The sequence below is a fragment of the Misgurnus anguillicaudatus genome, chromosome 16 (genome assembly GCF_027580225.2).
Source record: "Misgurnus anguillicaudatus chromosome 16, ASM2758022v2, whole genome shotgun sequence".
Taxonomy (NCBI): Eukaryota; Metazoa; Chordata; class Actinopteri; order Cypriniformes; family Cobitidae; genus Misgurnus; species Misgurnus anguillicaudatus.
In genome coordinates this window covers 21,956,669-21,974,873 of record NC_073352.2, presented here as the reverse complement: position 1 = coordinate 21,974,873, position 18,205 = coordinate 21,956,669, and the positions used below count along the sequence as shown (strand labels likewise).

Sequence of the window (18,205 nt, the reverse complement as noted above, 5' to 3'; positions counted from 1 at the left end):
AGTTAAATCTATGCAGGGTTGAGTGCCCCATTCTTTAAGGATTTACATTTTCTTAAACCACATACTGTAGCAGGTTTCAAGGGCTGCACATATACATGTAGATTTCAAATGACAGTGCACCTCCAAATTTAAATAAATTCGTAGTCTGTGATCCAGTTTCACATTATAAGCCAATTTTCAGTGTCAAATACAGCCTGTCTTTGGTTACGTCTACACATACACATCTGTGCAATAGTTGAGAAAAGCTTTGAAGTGGTTGCATCTCCGTGCCAAAAGAGACAGAGAGAAACAACAAGAAGAAACTATACCACAAACAAAGCCAGAATAAAATCTCCAGTGCTCGCTCAGATCTCTTAGATCCTGCTCTCCCTTCTTCTCTTCTCAGCGGGCTCCCCGCACGCCGTCTCTCTCCGCCTTCAAATATGCTGCTGGCCCTTTAAATCCTCTCCGTTATAATTCCTAGAGCGAGCAGCTGGCCATAAAAAAGAGGGGGAAAGAAAGAGAAAGCACATACTCTCTTCAAAACACACAACCAGACACACATGCTTTCTCTCTCGCACCTATTCTCACTGGCATCTGAAGGGTGGACACTGGTGGATTTTTCAGTCTGAACAAGTAAGGAAGACGGCAAAAGAAGTTTCCTCAGACAGGTTCGGATCACTCTGCAAGACAATGCGTTCCTGTCGGGTTTCCCCAGCTCTTCTTTGGATTTGGTAATTCTGTAGACTATAAGTTCTTCAGACGGTCTGAGAGAAACGGACTGAGCAAGAGAATGCTCCCTCAGGTCATAAGGATTTTATATGTATTGTCCTATTTCTTTTTCCAAGGAGGATTTATCAGGTAAGACATGCAGAGGTTTTTATAGTGTGTTTGTGTGGTATTTGTTCACTTTTCTTGATTTGGAATTAGTTGAAATGTTTTATGAGAGTATTTCAATATTTTGCTTCGAGAACTGGGAGAGATTTTAAGCGATTATAAGATATCCTCAAACATGCAAACAACGTGAAATCTGAAGTCAAACACATCCACTTTTGTTGTATGCTAAAAAATGAATCTTACTGATGGCACCCAGTGAAAATCTTTTGTTGGGTACTCCAAAAACGTGTTTTGTGTAAACATCTGAACTAACTGTTTTATTTACATTCTGTATATTTGAGAGAGTTAATCTGTTTTTAATAGGTTTTACCAACAAGTCATTTCAAGGGTCGGATAAAAACCTTGAAGTAATGTTGTAACTTAAAAAATTGAAAGAACATTATTTGCATTTATGAGATTTTTTTTCAATCATTGCTGCATTTACTAATTAAATAAAAGAATGGTAAATTTAAACTATGCCAATACAGAAAACATGCACACATATAACTAAGAAAAAAACGTAATAAAAAAGTTTTCAGTTGAAACTGACTTGCACAAATGTCTGATTTTATGTATGTATGATGTAAATCTACAGAAATTAGGTCGTGGCTGAAAGAAAAAAGTTTGATCCCATGTGTTACTCAGATAAAATGAGAAAAATGTATGATATTGCCGATATCCTGGAGTGCCTTAGAAACCACTGAACAATATCCAACAGCACAAAGCTCATTAGCTCACAGCGAGGGTTGCGTCTCAATATTTTATTTATACAAGTAAAAAAGAATGATTTTTTAAAAATGTGATATATACAGAAAGTGCCAGCATTGTTTTAAGAATATGAATGATGGCTAATACACATAAGAAAAATCAACATGTCACGATTTAATGGATTAACAGTTTAAATTGTCTTAATTATCTCTGTCTCTCTCTTTGGTTTCCCCCTCGCTCTCTAAATGGAAAAAGCTTAAAGTTTTGGCCATCCCTTTCATGCCCCATTTCATCCAGGTGCAGCCTGATCTAACAAAATACGTGAAATAGTCACGCATTATTTTGCTCAGTTTTCGTGGTATTGTCACGTATTTCCACCATTTTACGTGCCCTTGCCACGCATTTTCTGTTCACACCTGGACATCATGATCTTACAAATTTCTTTGAAATAGTCACGCATTATTTAGCTCAATTTTTCGTAGCATTGTCACGTATTTCCACCATTTTACGTGCCCATGCCACGCATTTCTTTTCCGTGTCAGCTTCACGTGTTGGTTACTCAACTATTTTTCCTATTTTTAAACAACTGTCGCTTCAGTTTGGGGTTAGATTTGCTGTTTGCGTTAGGATGTCACTTTGGTTTACACAATTTTTTCGTATGCTTTTTAAACCATTGTCGCCTGACGTTTGGGTTAGAGTTGGGTTTGGGTAAGGATGTCATTTTAGGTAACATAAAGTTGTTTTAACCCCAAACCGAAGCGACAATTGTAAGAAAATAGGAAAAACAGTTAAAGGAACAGTATGCAAGAAATGTATATCAATTAATCATAAAATGGCCCTGATATATCAATAGACATTAAGAAATCATTTTCATTTTAAATACTTACATTACTCATTTGGATATTGTCATTTAAAAAGTGGAGTTGCGACCTCAAATGATGTTTATGTTGTCATGTTATGTATTGGCCACCAGTTTGATTGCAGTACCAGTTTTAGCCACAAGTTTTGTGATTGCAATACCAGTTTTGGCCACAATCCTACATACTGTTCCTTTAAGTAACCAATACGTGAAACTGACATGGAAAAGAAATGCGTGACATGGGCACGTAAAATGGTGGAAATACGTGACAATGCTACGAAAAATTGAGCTAAATAATGCGTGACTATTTCACAGAAATGTGTAAGATCATGATGTCCAGGTGTGAACAGATTTGAGTTAAATTTGCATAATCCCAGAGCCTGGGTCTACCGATGAGCATCCATAAGCAATGACGGGAACTCCATTGAGAAATCGGCAAAGAACTAGAGGAAAGTGAGGGAGAAAAAGAAGATTGAGTGAAGTCATTCTATATGAGATTACAGGAAAAGCCCTAGGAGAGTGTCAGGGGATTGCGGATGATGCAAAAGACGGCAAAAGTAGTGAAGGTGTGAGATGGACAGGTTGTGTGAGACAGTGCCTGGCAGGGGAATATGTTTAGCATACATCACGTAACATGCAACATGCACACACGAGAGCAGAGACGTTGGCTCCTGCAGGTATGATTCCAGCCACAGGGATGGTTTGAAGGGCCTGTGGTGTGACTTGCGGGAGGGTGTTGACATCCCTTAGCTGTGTCAGCCTGCAGACACTGTGTGGGCGACTTAGAGTGGATGAAACATGTAGGCAGAGATGAGCGTTGTTTGGGCTGAGCTGTCGGAGGTGAGGGAGAGAGAACGGCTGTGGCTGATTAGCAGGTAGACAGGTCTACAGCTCTGGTAGGACAGACAAGAACATTAGAGATTCACTGTGCTTTCACTCCCACTGAGCAACAAGACCACAAACAGCGGCAGGGATTTATTAAACATACACTGTGAGGAAAACAGTAGCACTGTGGATAGTGTGAGAACTTCTATGAGGTTTACAAGGGAGCAGGTGATTGAATCTGCTTTCATAGACACCTTTCATTTAATGATGAAAGTTTTGAACCAGGGGAAACAGGAAAAAAATTACCTCAAGACAAAAGACTAACATGGTTTGAAAGACCAGCTTGTGCTCTGAAATGAAGTCATATGTCAAAGCACAGACATTGGGATTTGTATGATAATATAAATGTCTGCCCGCTGCACTGCTGAGATGGAGTTTGTACAGCTGAAGCTAAACTCTGTGTCTCTAATTAATAATAAAGAAGTACATCATCTGTTTTCATCTCACAGCTATACACTACATGAATTCAAGATGAGAGCATTCCCATACTAAAGCAGAGCGTGTGCCAAATTTGACCCCATTACCGCATTAGCACAACTCCTAGCTGAAATACAGAGGCCAGATTTGACTGCACAAAAATCAGAAAAAGTTTTATGTTTCACATTTCTGTCAAAACCAAAACTTTTGCATCTGTTCCACAGTCTGTCCATGCTGTATGAATAATTAAAACATTTATTCCTCTTTTAATATTTTTTGGTATGTCAATTAAAGGAATAGTTAAAGGGATAGTTCACCCAACAATTAAAACAATGTCATTAATGACTCACCCTCATGTTGTTCCAAACTCGTAAAACCTCCGTTCATCTTCGAATACAGGTTAAGATGTTTTAGATCGAGATCTTGTTGACCCTTCATTGAAAATCTATGTACGGTATACTGTCCATGACCAGAAAGGTAATAAAAACATCATCAAAGTAGTCCATTTGACATCAGTGGGTCAGTTAGTATGTGTTGAAGCATCGAAAATACATTTTGGTCCAAAAATTACGACTTTATTTAGCATTGTTTTCTCTTCCGCGTCTGTTGTAAAGTCACGTGACTGCAGTGACGCATCTGACGTTATCCTCAGAAATGTTTTTTTTTCTTCAAACTTACAGCATGCGTCTCAGACTGTAAAGCAAGCCCGGGCGCACAAAAAACGAACAAAAAAACCCAGCTGGGGCGCACCAGATAACTCGTCAGCCACGTAGTACGTCATCCGCATCACTGCAGTCACATTACTTAAACTGTTCCGAAGATGAACAGAGGTCTTACGAGTTTGGAATGACATAAGGGGGAGTCATTAACCCTAATAAGACCCTTGGGGTCAATTCTACCCCCAAGCCACTTTTCTTAAGTTTAAAACATGGTTCCCTTTATCTAAGTGGAATAAGATTTTGTGACTTTTCCAGATTATCTGTCAAGATCAGAGGCGATTCTAGGGTTAGAGCTTTAGGGGTGCTGAGCACCCAATGAGCTCCGCTGCCACCACCCGCTCTTTTTTCCTACAGAAACCAATAATATGTATATTGTAAAATAGCTTTCATTTTAACATTGGTTCAACTAACTCCAAAATAAATATTTTTTGGAGACCTTTCAGGCATGAAAATGGGTCAGGGGTGAAAAAGATGAGAAGAATATTACCCCTCTAGGGTCCGGGAGCATGCTCCCCCTTAGATTTTTTTTTAAATTACATATTTTAAAGCATCAATCTGGTGAGTTTTCAGATGCATTTTTTGCCAACCTTTTTATTTCTAATTAATGGTGAGCTAGCACATTTTTGCCATTAATGCCATATTAAAGTCTCAGGACAAAAGGTGGGCTACACCAGCAGTGTGGGTATGGCTTTATGTGAATATACAGTGTATCGTTTGCCTTTGTCAAAATGACAAATCTCCTAATTTATAACTTTTATGCCTACAACATATGGTAGGTTTATTAATAGTTTGTTAATTTGCAGCTTTTCTTTTAACAGTCCTTTAATTGAACCATTACCTTTACTATATGTCTAAAACAAAACACTTGTGACTCCTGCACTAAGGGTTAAAGACGTTATCACCTTCATATTAGTCTACATGTGACAAACTAAAAAAATATTTATTGTCTAGTTTGATAGTCAGACAGTTAGTGATTTCACACATAACATACCGGTACTGGTGGCATACAGTGATATGTAGTTTGTTTTCACTCTGTTCCAAATGCCATGTTTTCATGACGACTAACCAGAAAAGACGCCCGTGATGTCATGTTTACATGACTCCCGATTGTTAAAATAAGTCTCAAATTAACGATAAATCATACAATAAACTTTAACAACGGAGACACACGTATGCAACTACCCACTGAGACGCACTGCATGCGTCTTGCGGAAGAACATTGTAACCGGCGCTACTTCTCTCCGTTTAAGTCTATGGACGAGTCACCCAGGTACTGTGCTACTCCGCAGCGCGCGGGTACCCGCCGGACTTAAATAATCCGAAAATAAACACTTATTATACGTGTACCATGGTGATTCATTATAAGACAAAAACACGACTTGAAAGATTGATACGTGATGTACTCGCTCATTATAAACATAACGTAAACATTTTGTAAGATTTGAACAAAAAAGTTGCATCACAACACTATCTGATTCTCACTCTGCGTGTGTTTCACGCTGACTGACGGACGGGCTAAGCGATACAGGTACAGAGAAGTAGAAGAGGATGACACCATTTGCTAAGCGGGGAGGTTTTCATTTTCTACCTTATTATATATTTTAAACCACAAACTAAGGAGTATGTTTTGGACATTATTTAACCTGGTCAGAGACGAACAAACATTTTTGAATAATTAAATTTCTTGCCCCAAGTTTTAGGGGTGCTGAGCTCCTTTTTAGGGGTGCTGAAGCACCCCTAAAAAGGGGCTAGCCTCGCCCATGGTCAAGATTCATATAAAAAACTGTGCTTGATTCTGTCGTTCTAAAGAGGCGTAAAAAAATTTACTTAATTAGTCCCTTTGGGGGTAAAAATGACCACAATTGAAATGAATGGGAAATGCAAAAAAAAAATCAATGCACCTAGAATAAATCTTAAAATTTCAACACAGAAAGGTATAAAAAATTCTACTATTTGAAATAATATTTATTTTTAATGTCCTTTCTAATGTTTATATAAACATAAATTCACAAAATGTATCACTAAAGTACTGATGTTGAGCAGTTGGCCACATTCAGTGAAATTAATGGGTCTCTATGGGCCTCTGCTGGTCGAAATGATTTATTTCCATAAAACAATTTTTCTAAACACCAAATGGCTAAATTCAACACATAACATCTAAATCAATATCTAAAAACAATTTAAATCAAATTAAGATCATAATTTATGAGAAATTTTTCATACAAATTGTATATTTTTCAGGCAAGCTAATGGTGCAGTTGAGGAATTGACTTGTAAACGGGTATAAAAGTACTTCATATCTCCCAAAACACAGCATTAATGTATAGATGTGAAGTAGATGAAAAAATGGATATATTATTTGTATCATTAAATGTATATATATATATATATATATATATATATATATATATATATATATATATATATTTGTAATCACTCTTTTAATCTCTGGGATCATTTTTTAACACCAAGGGACTATAACGTATACAGGAAAATAGGGTCTTATGAGGGTTAATGACATTATTTTCATTTTTGGGTGAACTATCCCTTTAATAAAAATTCCCTCCAAATTTACTCTATAATACCAATCAAAGATGTATATGACTTCTTTTCTTCAGTTGAACACAATTAATTTATATAAAAATGCCATCTGGTTACCTTCTTATATGGGGCTCAACATGGCAAAGCTCCGACTGTACATTCATCATTAAAGTAAGGTGACGGGTTGTCATATTTTTTGGCACAAGTCATCTAATAACCAATTAGATTTTACGTTATTAATGACATTTGAGCTTATCGCACTGATTTTTACTGTATGTTTACATTGATATGTTAAGTATTTATCACTAAATATGCTAAAAAAAAAATTCCCTCACAAATGTATTGTTTTGCTTCCGTAAACATATATTACAGTTTTTCTGAATTGCTAAAACACTAAACCCCAATCTCTGAACCAAATTCATAGTGGCCTAAACCCATTTGTCAAATCATGCACTCTTTTTGCAAAACACTAAACACAAAGTTCTCACTAAAACACACATTTCACACTGCAATGCACTTGTTTTATAAATGCTTAACACAGACAAGCAAAAGTTGAACACAACTACAACACCGTTATCATCGAGTAAACACAACAACTCGGAATTCTACACACTTTTATCTAATGGTATTTTTTACCAATTGTGTGAATTGGAAACAGTCTGAGAGGCAGATTAAGAGTATGAGGAACAAAAGGACACCAGAGACGATGCAATTGGCAAAATTTGTTGGATTGCTGACTTTTTACACAATACAAATGATGCTTACAGTAATATTGAAAACTTACAATTACTTGCAGTACTTACAGTAAAGTATTCACTATATTTACTGAACTAAACTTGTGATTACAGTAATATAGATTTTTAACAGAATTTGTCAAGTGTGTTGTTATGTAAAAAAAATGTATTTTTCTGTAAGCAGATGTCCTAGATGTTGTGTTTTCCATTTTTTAAGGTAGTGTCTAATGGATGCTTTGTAGTGTTTTATATTATAGACTTATGTGTGTATGATTTGAAAGCTTGGTTTGATTTTGAGTACAAGTGAAATGGTTTTGAAGGAATTGTTTGATTTTGCTGGAAGAGACAGGGGTTCTGTGAATTTTGTTTGAAATTGGGATTTGTGTTTAAGGTTTTGAGAAAATGAGTGATTTCAAAAAATGTGTTTTAGCAATTCAGAAAAACTGTAACCCACTGGAGTCATTTGGATTACTTTAATGATGTTTTTTTTTTTTGAGCAACCCAATCTACCTTTGGAGATTTATCCAATATGCCCAAACAATGCCTCCACCTCACCTCTAAATATTTGCCTTCTACTAAATATTTGATTTCTATCTCAGCAACTGCACAGTGAAAACAGAAACAAAGAAACAGAGAGAGAGAGAGAGAGAGAGAGAGAGACAGAGAGACAGAGAGACAGAGAGACAGAGAGACAGAAAGAATATGCAGAGTACAAACCAAGCAAGACACATTTGACCCTGGGATGCAACAAATCTGTAGGAGAACCTGATACCCGCTGATACTAGATCAGCATTAAACAAGAAGCCAGCAGATTTGTTTCCAAACACAAACCATTGTCTTATGATTGTGCTACTTGACTTTTAACCTGGCCAAGATGATTTTGTGCCTGAGTGCATAGCCCGTGGCTAAATAAATGTCCTTCCACTGCCAGCTTTTATCCTGAACCACTGCGGGAAAAGAGCAACATAAAGTGTAACTAATGCGGTTGGGTCACAGCCCCTCATTTAAATGAAGGGCTCGTGGGATTCTGCTCGTGCTTGCAGTTCGGCAGATTGAAGCGCTACTGGAAAGGCCCTATTGGAGGTTGTTACAGTGAGCTAATACTTTCAGCACAATTAAATGCACATAAAGGAGTCTTTATGTAATTCACCAAAGCAGACAGCCAAATAGATTAGTGTACTGAGAGAGAGATAGAAAGAGAGAGAGTGTGTGTGTGTGTGTGTGTGTCCATACTGGTCATTTTATCACATCCAATAATAAAATTGATCCTGATTGGAAGCTGCAGATTTTATAACATTGCAGCTTCTACAAATCTAATCTTTCAGAAAAAATAAAGGAAACAATGGTCAAATTAAAAATAAAATGCATACAATTGCACAGCCATCGTGGATGACCACAAATTAGAAAGGCAATCGAAGCAAACTGCACATCCCCAGATGCAACACAAGGTCAGACATTTTAGGGATGCTACTGTAGTAAACAAAAGGAACAACACCCACCCACCCACTGTCTCCCTCTCTCTCTGTCCCTCTCTTTATTATCTTTCACTCCACTTTCCTGTTCACTAGCCTAGCTGTCACGCATGGCTAGTTAAGCAGTTTTAGGAGGTGGGTGGGGGGAGATGGAAGCTGAAGTGAGGATTACAACTGTGCTCGTCAGATAACACACCGTCGGGGGGAGAGGCGGCCCTTTTTCGGCAGCGTGAAATGAGAACACAAGCACACTGGAGCCGTGTAATTCCTCTGAATGCTGAATAAATTATTACCCTCTGTAAGGGCACCACTCGACTCTGGCCCACTATTGTAGGAACAAATTAAATTCAATAACGCTAATCACAGTTTTTCAGTAAATGCCCGACTAGCGCTCTGACCTCCAGACGAGCTGAGAAACTGGGCCGCACCGTCCCAGTGTTTGGTTTATTGATATTTCTGTGTCACGGCAGTTACGAGAGTGCCGATGCTTGCTGCCGGAGATATGCTTCAACCGTCTGTTGCCATGACAATTGTAGTTTATTGATCTATTTAGCTTATGGCCTTATCCATTATCTTGTAGGACAGTTGATTGTTCCTAATGGAAATACAGGAACAGCTTAAGGCCACAAAAGTAGGGGTCAAGAGGGACCCCAATGGGTATAGTATCAGAAATTCCTTTAAAATCATTAGTTTGATGGACACACTGTCCTGATGATAGAAATGTTAAACAGGTTCTATAAGGGCTGATGCCACAAAGTCTGAGTATTATGTAGTTATGGTAAAATACCATGTCATTTAAAGGACAAAATAGAGATACAGCTATTACAGAGAGAAGTTATAGTATAACTTATAGCTTAGAAAACAAAAATTAAATAAAACTTTAATACTTTATATTTGCCTTCTACTACTAAAATCTATTTATAGAAATGCATAAAATATTTTCGTTACTTCAAAATATCCCAACATGCAATATTCATTTTAAGCTGTGGAGGCCAGCAATATGTTTTGCGCATCTGGGTTGATGACGTGGTATGGAAGTCTGGTATGCACCTTTGATGTACTAATATGCACTCTGGTACCAGTATGCACCTCTGGTTCCAGTATGTACCATTGATGTACTAATATGCACACTCTGACTTTGGTAGCAGTATGCACCATTGATGTACTAATATGCACACTTTGGTAAGGCTACTGGAATGCACCTTTGATGTACTAATATGCACTCTGCTACCAGTATGCACCTCTGGCACCAGTATGCACCATTGATGTACTAATATGCACACTTTGACTTTGGTAGCAGTATGCACCATTAATGTACTAACATGCACAATTGTACCAGTATGCACCATTGATGTACTAATATGCACACTTTGGTAGGCTACTGGTATGCACCTCTGGTACCAGTATGCACCTCTGGCACCAGTATGCACCATTGATTTACTAATATGCACACTTTGGTAAGGCTATTGGTATGCACCTTTGATGTACTAATATACACTCTGCTACCAGTATGCACCTCTGGTACCAGTATGCACCATTGATGTACTAATATGCACACTTTGACTTTGGTAGCAGTATGCACCATTAATGTACTAACATGGACAATTTGGTACCAGTATGCACCATTGATGTACTAATATGCACACTTTGGTAGGCTACTGGTATGCACCTCTGATTTACTAATATGCACTCTGGTACCAGTATGCACCTCTGGCACCAGTATGCACCATTGATGTCCTAATATGCACACTTTGGTACCAGTTTGCACCTTTGATGTACTAATATACACACTTTGATACCAGTATGCACCATTAATGTAATAATGGCACTTTTCCATTGCATAGTACCCCATGGTTTAGTTTGGGTTGGGTCAGCTTACTTTTGGGGGCTTTTCCACTGGGTGCAGGTCGTAGTACCCGATACTTTTTTAGTACCACCTCAGTTGGAGTTCCAAGCGACCAAAATTTGTAAGTTGTTACAATGGCTACATTTCAGTAGGTTCTGAATCAAAACCCTGTGTCAAGGCTACCCCCAGTCACATCCATAAACACGACATTTAACCAGCTGACATAACAGAAACATTAAAATACTGAAAGCATGTGTATGCTATATGCTATGTATGTGCCTACATATACATAGTTGTAGAGTACAGCAAAAATGTTTAATTAGGCATGCATGACCATGCAAGGCTTGCTCTTTATCTATGTCTGCACAACCTGCTGCAAACCAATGCCCCATCCATTACTCAGCCGCTGCGCTATCAGCTCATCTTGTGGGTCTTCCCACACCATTTTCTCTCCCTTTGCCGTCTTTATTTTCACCTTCACTGGCTGTCTGAAAGGAAGGTTTCCAGCCACCAATCTTCCCAGACCAGAATAGATCAGACACTGTTTGCTTTGACTAATGGGACCATAGCCAGATTCCTGGAGGTCAGAAAGAATATTTGCATCCACACAATAGGCCAGTCCAGATAAATCTTTTGTACGTATAATGTACATTTTACCTTCTAGATTAGACACTATTTCCCTGCTTGAAAACAGCATGCAAACACACAAAGCTATTAGCAGTTAAATCAGGGTATAGTCATCCGAGTCAAAAGGCATGCTGGTTTTCTCTGCGAGACTGCTTCCCAAACACCCCTGTAAGGATTTTAGGTTTAAACGTTTTTATAAAGTGAGAGAAGTTTAGCTATTGTCTGGTTTTACAGTTACGCCCTGAATGTATTTAGTAAACCTCTGAAGGTTTTTCTATTACCATGTCTTTCTCAAGTTCATGTCAGGTCATTTATCAAATCAAAAGCTACAGATTTCTTTATAAAAAAATGTGATAAAGTTATAAGGGGGTGAAGTTATAAAATCTGTCACATTGTTTATTCTACAACAAAAAATGTATCTCTTCTTAGGGGTGTGAATGTTCACATTGTTCACGTTTCAATTTGTATATCTGTGCTTTCCCATCAGAAGTACTTGAACTATTATTATTTCACAAGCATAAACAAAAAGTGCATTTAGGCTTGTTTGTAACACAGAGCTTTCAATTTTACAGTCCAAAATGTAATCTGTCACTTCATGTAACTTCCAGTTGCCATGGAGGTCGACCTGTCAGATTCAAAGCTTCATATTGTGTGATTGTCAGTTCGATCAGAGTTTCATAAATCGCAGGTATAACTGCTGCTAAAGTACATATATGAATGGGGTGCTGTACGGAGTTTCAAGAGTTTTAAACCACATCTTCTACAGGGCTGGACAATTTTGGTAATGTCTAGTGCGTCTGCCAGTATTGATATACAGTATATGTGCCTGTCTGAATTAGCATTGTGTAAAGTGGCTAATTGCACTTGTGTGTAATCTCGCACCTGGATTTGTTATGTGTAACGTATTGTCATAGCATGTGGAACTTGCGCCGAGCAATATCAACACTGTAACGAATTTGCCTGTAGATTTTACAGTAAGTACCTGGCAAAAAAGTTGCCAGTAAAGTCTTGTAAAGTTTTGTGAATTTGCTTTTAATAACTGTAAAAATGAATTACAGTATAAAACTGGATTTCATTTACAGGTTATTGTTGTACATAAATTACAGCAAAGTATTAGGTTTTTATATTAAAACACTACTTTATTGTAATTTAGTTTACAACATTATCTTGTTTTCTTTTCAAATTACAGATATTACCTGGCAACTCTAGTTGCCAGGTAATATCTGTAAATTCCTCACAATACAATATGTTATTGTAGAATCTTTTTTACAACAACATAATGTGTTTTGAAATAATTACATCTTTTTGCTGCCAACTCGAGTTGCCAGCAAAAATCTGTAAATATTTTACAATACATTGTGTTGTTGTAAAAAATAAATAGTTAATCTTTGCTGATGCCTATTGTAAAGTGTTTTAAATAAGACCAGGCTTGCTTTAAATCCAAACATCATTGGATAAGATTCTCTTCAACTGTTAAATAAAACCATTGTCCAAGATGCAAAATCATGAAATTTTATTATTAAAACAAAATACAGTGTTACAATACTGTACATTTTCAGAATGTCTTTTTCTTAACAGCATATTCTATTCATTTTCTTAACATTCAGTGAAATTCAGAAAACATTTAGAACATTGTCCATTCATATTGTGAGGAAGTCGCTTGAGACTTACAATTGAAGCCATTCAAAATCTATCAGCCGCTTAAGTAGAGAGGAGACGTGAGGGTTAATGCGGTTCTTCTTTTTCTCTGGTACCTTCCCTCTTTTTTGGCTAACCACCTTTGCTGTCTTGGTCCCACTGGACGGGTTCAGTCCAATGAAGCATCTGAAATCACAAAATCACATGAAAATAAACTTTATGAAAAAGTGCCTTAACTGCTCTACATGAGAGTGCAAAAATACATCAGGCTGTGCAAATCAAGCTGATTTGCCCTTTTCAGCTTAAGTGCAGAAAAACTGCAACAGAAAAATTCAGCTGGTAATTATTATTAATTTAATTTCAGTTGTGCTGTCCAGGCAAGCTAAACCAGGAAGTGGTTCTGCAATGCAATGACAATAGTGAAATATAGGGTCATAACAGTTGAAGGGATTATTTGGATTTCTAGTCACAAAATTGCATGAGTTATGGTTAGGTTAGTTGCATTAACATAACCTCAAGCAGCAGGTCCTCTGGTTGAAAATTTCCCGACTATCCCCTGCTTCAAAGGACAACAAAACATAAAACAAACCACAACAATATAACATTTTAGTATTCATAACATAATATACCATATTAAGTGTATTAAGCAACTTTATAGTGCTTTCAGACTTGAAAAACATTCTAGATAAGCAAGTTTGCAGTTTATTTACCTAAATGCTGAGTTACCCCAATGCAGAACTACTTTTCAAAAGTCCTTGTCCGTTGTCCGTTAAGGGCTTCTGTAGAAACATGGTGCACAAAATGGCGACCTCCACATAAGCGGACCCTCGTGCATGTAGATAAAAACGTCTTATTCTAAGGTAATAAAAACATAACGATTTATTATGAAAAGGTCTTTATACACCCATGATAATGTAGTTTTGTATATTATATTGCATTTCTGTCCAGACATCCTTCTAAAAATTACACACTGCACCTTTAAAGCAAAATAAAATCTTTGTTACTCATAATAGCACACTTTACAAAATAATGATAAACCGCATTGTACTTCAAGCACATAGTTACCTTTGAATGAACTCCAGTGTGCACTTGCTCCTCCTGGTACACCAGATTGAAGTTGTAGTAGATAGAAAACAAAGCTGCCATTCCAGCCACGAAGTTGGGATGTGGAGGCACAACCACCCGATGCTCAGCATCCAAACGCTGATTCACCTAAGCATAAACAAATGGTTTACATGCAAAAAATCTGTTGCTTTCCACATGAACATATCCACGTTAAACTAATTTGTGTCCTTCATAGCCCGTCTTTGCAATGCTTACAACTCATTACAAAAAATAGACTACCTTAGACAATTACCGTAAAACTTCAAATAATAGCCGAGTCCCAAATAGACGCCTGTCTCTTTTAGACGCCTGGTGTGACGACAGGTTTGGGTAAATAAACGCCTGTCTCAAATAAAGGCCTGGTCTGTTTTTTAGTTTCGGGTTGTATTTAATCTTCTAAAACCCGTCAGATAGTCTGTTTAAGACAGTTATATGGTGCAGATTGAACACGCTAAAGTTTTTTTGCTTACCGGTAGATGTCACGTGACAGACGCAGTCGTTCCTTTACTCATCACTATGACAACACAACAAGCTTCGTCGCCAGAATTGAGGTGATGATGACAGTAGCGAAGTGGCAATCGGGAGAGTCAGACTTTTCCCGGTGGGCCGGTAGTGTTTTGGGGCCGCTGATAATAGCCGGGCTTTCAGTCTTTTGTCATGCATGCACTCCCGCCACACATTGTATTTCTCACGCGGAAACACTATTTATCATATTTAATATGCTGCAGCGCCTAAAATGTATCTGGCCGCACTGCTCTCTCTCTCTATCAAGCCCGTCTTCCCTAGAGTTCTAGTCGAGCGAGCCAATACAAAAAAAGAAAGAGGCTACACAATAACCAATCAGAAAATAGCACTGTTGTATCTGGGTAAGATAAAAAAACATATCATTGTTTGCTTTATTTATACTGCCAATAATTTAAGACTGTTGTTGTTACACGAACTAATTTGTTAAACACATTCAAATTAAAAATAAAACGTAATATGTGGTAACCTCCTGCTGTCATGCTGGAACAATTAAATTAAAAGCCTGTCTCTTATAGACGCCTGTCTCTTTTAGACGCCTGGTGTGATGATAGGTTTGGGAAAATAAAAGCCCGGGCTATTATTTGAAGTTTTACGGTAAGTCAGGAAACTGTAGTCTTTTTTCAACGTCTGTTGCTGTTGCCAACACCTAAAAGACAAAGAAAAATAGATTCAAATGTACAGTAATTTTTCATAGCAATATCATTTTTGAAAGCTTGACTATTATTCTTTGTTGATCATACATTGTTGTAATATGCTTATGACTTGCAATGAAAATAATAAACCAGGCTTGATGACATACAGCCTGCATATGCGACCTCCGGAGACTGAAGCCTTCGGTTGAGAAACGGCCGTTCTCTCTCAATTATAGTTGCGAAAAAGTATCAATCTGCGCTACCAGTACACCATCAGAACGCGTTTTCAGCGCAGGTGGAAACATTATAACCCCAAAAAGGTTTCTCACTTGTTGTTTTATGAGTGGAAGTGCTACAATAAACACGCAGATATGCCCTGATCCCCTGGGTCCTCCGGGGCTCGGCTCGAGCAACCACCGAAATGGCCAACACATACGCGCACAGTTGCTTTACATTTACTTTACATGTCGCGTCTGAAACCACGCGGAAAACGTGACCGCGCCGCTTTTCTCCTCTTCAAATCGCGTGGGCGCTTCAGAGCTTCTTCGTTGCTTAGCATTGCTTGACGCTGCCACGCCCACCGGCGGAGAAAGAATTTGCGCCTATGAACACGCACGTTTGTTAAAAACTCTCTATCTGATCCTATCAATATTTTAATATTTCAAAATATATGTATGCATGTATAAGACCTATGCATCAATGTGTACGTGCATGTACGCGCATGCACGCACCCTGCTTGCATGCCTGAGTGACGTTAACGCATTGAAGTCCAATTTAAATATGAAAAGGGTTAACATGAAAGTTATACCATTTACTTTATTTTAACCACTAAACTGCTTCACCTGGGATTGCTTGTTCAAAAATTCTTTATTAACTTTATTGTGGGGCTTGACTGATACACGGTAAACTATATTTCAACCAACATTAACAATTATAATAGCTATTTATAATAGAATACTTACATTTTGTGCATGAGTGGCGTGGCAATGTCCCTGCTCCTCTGCTATCCGACATAAAATGGCGTCAAGCTGCCTCGTGCAACACATTCAACAGTGAATAACTGTAATACTGCATCATTTACAGGCAAGCGCAAATATACCTGTAATTTATTGTGGGGGAAAAGCTGTCAACTTCTGTAATAGTTTTTTGACCCACAATGCATTGCAATGTACAGCTAAACTTTGTAAAATGACAGAACAAGAAGTAACTGTAAAATTTTGCTGTAGAAATTACAGAAATTTGTTACAGTGAACAGTTACCGTTTTGGGTAACACTTTACTTGAAGGGGTGTTCATAAGACTGACACGAGACGTGCCATGAACATTTTATGCACGTTTATGACAGCTGTCATTAAGTGTCATTTGTTCAATTATGTAATTTTTAATGCAAAGATGACATTGTTTGAGATGTCTTTGTTATGGCAACTTGACATTGACCAATACATCATAACTTGTCATGACAACTTGACATTACCAAGACAACATAACTGACCAATTGTTACCAGTGATACAAATTGAATTTGTCATTAAAATGTCATTAAGTATTAATACTCTGTCATATAGTTTTATAACAATATCATGAATATTCTTCAGTTCATAATGTTTTTTAAGTGTTCTCCATCATTCATTAATAAAAATACTTATTAAAATTGATAAAATTATATTTTATTGCATTTGGAGACTGATTCACCTAAAATTAAATGAAAACAGTACAATAATAGGTTAAGTTATCCAGCGTTAGGTCTATATCGCTGCAAAGTAAATAACATTAAATTAAATTGATTAAATATTTTGTTCGTTTTTTCGTCATAAAATTTCTGAACCCTCTGTGTGAGGAAGAACAACAGGGGCGGAGTGGGACCAAAAAATCTACTGGGAAATTTCGTATACCACCGGCCCTCTGTGGAAAAAAAGGTCTTGTATTTGTAGTAAAACTAGGGTATACAAATCGTAATCAATCTGCAAAAAAAAAAATAATAATTTCATAATAATAATAAAAACATTAAATCATGGATCATTTTCCTAAATGAGTAACTATACAAAATGATACCTGCTTGAAAGACGGAGTTGCGCACCTGTCAGTCAGCTATTACATAACAGAGCGAGGCCAGAGATGAACGTGCTCATAAATGGGAGTAATATGGAATAATTTGTGCATCTTTGAATAACTGTAAGAATTTTTTCCTTTAAATACAATTTTTGTCATATAAAGTTTTGATAGATAATAATGTTTTTTCCACTGTTATTGCTAATTTATTTTAACGTGTTTGGCGCATTTACCTCAGAGTTTATTTCAGTTACTTTGCTGTTTTTCCGGTAATAATAATACAACTTACATGCCAATCCTGCTTCCTTGTCTTTTTTTTTTAAATTTCATTATGCTGTTATTTTAAGTTATGTGGATATTTATTGCCATATAAGACGTTCATTGCCGTTATATACTCTTGACTAATATTCAAATCATATGCGGAATAATGTGTGCATCTTTGAATAACTGTAAGAAGAATACAGTTCCTTTGAAAATAATTTTTGTCAAAGTTTTGAGAAATAATAATGTTGTGAGGATATATTGCAGTTGAATACTCTATTAATTAAATTATTAGAGTATTAAATTATTTTTATTTATTATATAGCCATATGGAGA

General features: G+C 37.1%; 1 protein-coding gene and 1 long non-coding RNA gene across 3 annotated transcripts in view; one reads left to right on the top strand and one right to left on the bottom strand.

The window, feature by feature from the left end:
* The first annotated feature begins 395 nt into the window (after window positions 1–395).
* glra4a (glycine receptor, alpha 4a) overlaps window positions 396–18,205 on the top strand; it is a 67,048-nt gene continuing 49,238 nt past the window's right edge. Inside the window, exon 1 of one of the 2 annotated variants that reach the window (XM_055178604.2) lies at window positions 396–840. In XM_055178604.2, the coding sequence (XP_055034579.2) occupies window positions 773–840 (68 nt within the window). In that variant the 5' untranslated portion in view covers window positions 396–772. The remainder of the gene's footprint in view (window positions 841–18,205) is intronic. The other variant, XM_055178605.2, reaches the window with a different exon arrangement.
* On the bottom strand, window positions 13,150–15,506 carry LOC141350052 (uncharacterized). Its single transcript, XR_012357975.1, has 2 exons — window positions 14,367–15,506; window positions 13,150–13,487 (listed from the first exon to the last, which is right to left on the bottom strand). It is a non-coding gene; the product is annotated as an uncharacterized lncRNA (long non-coding RNA).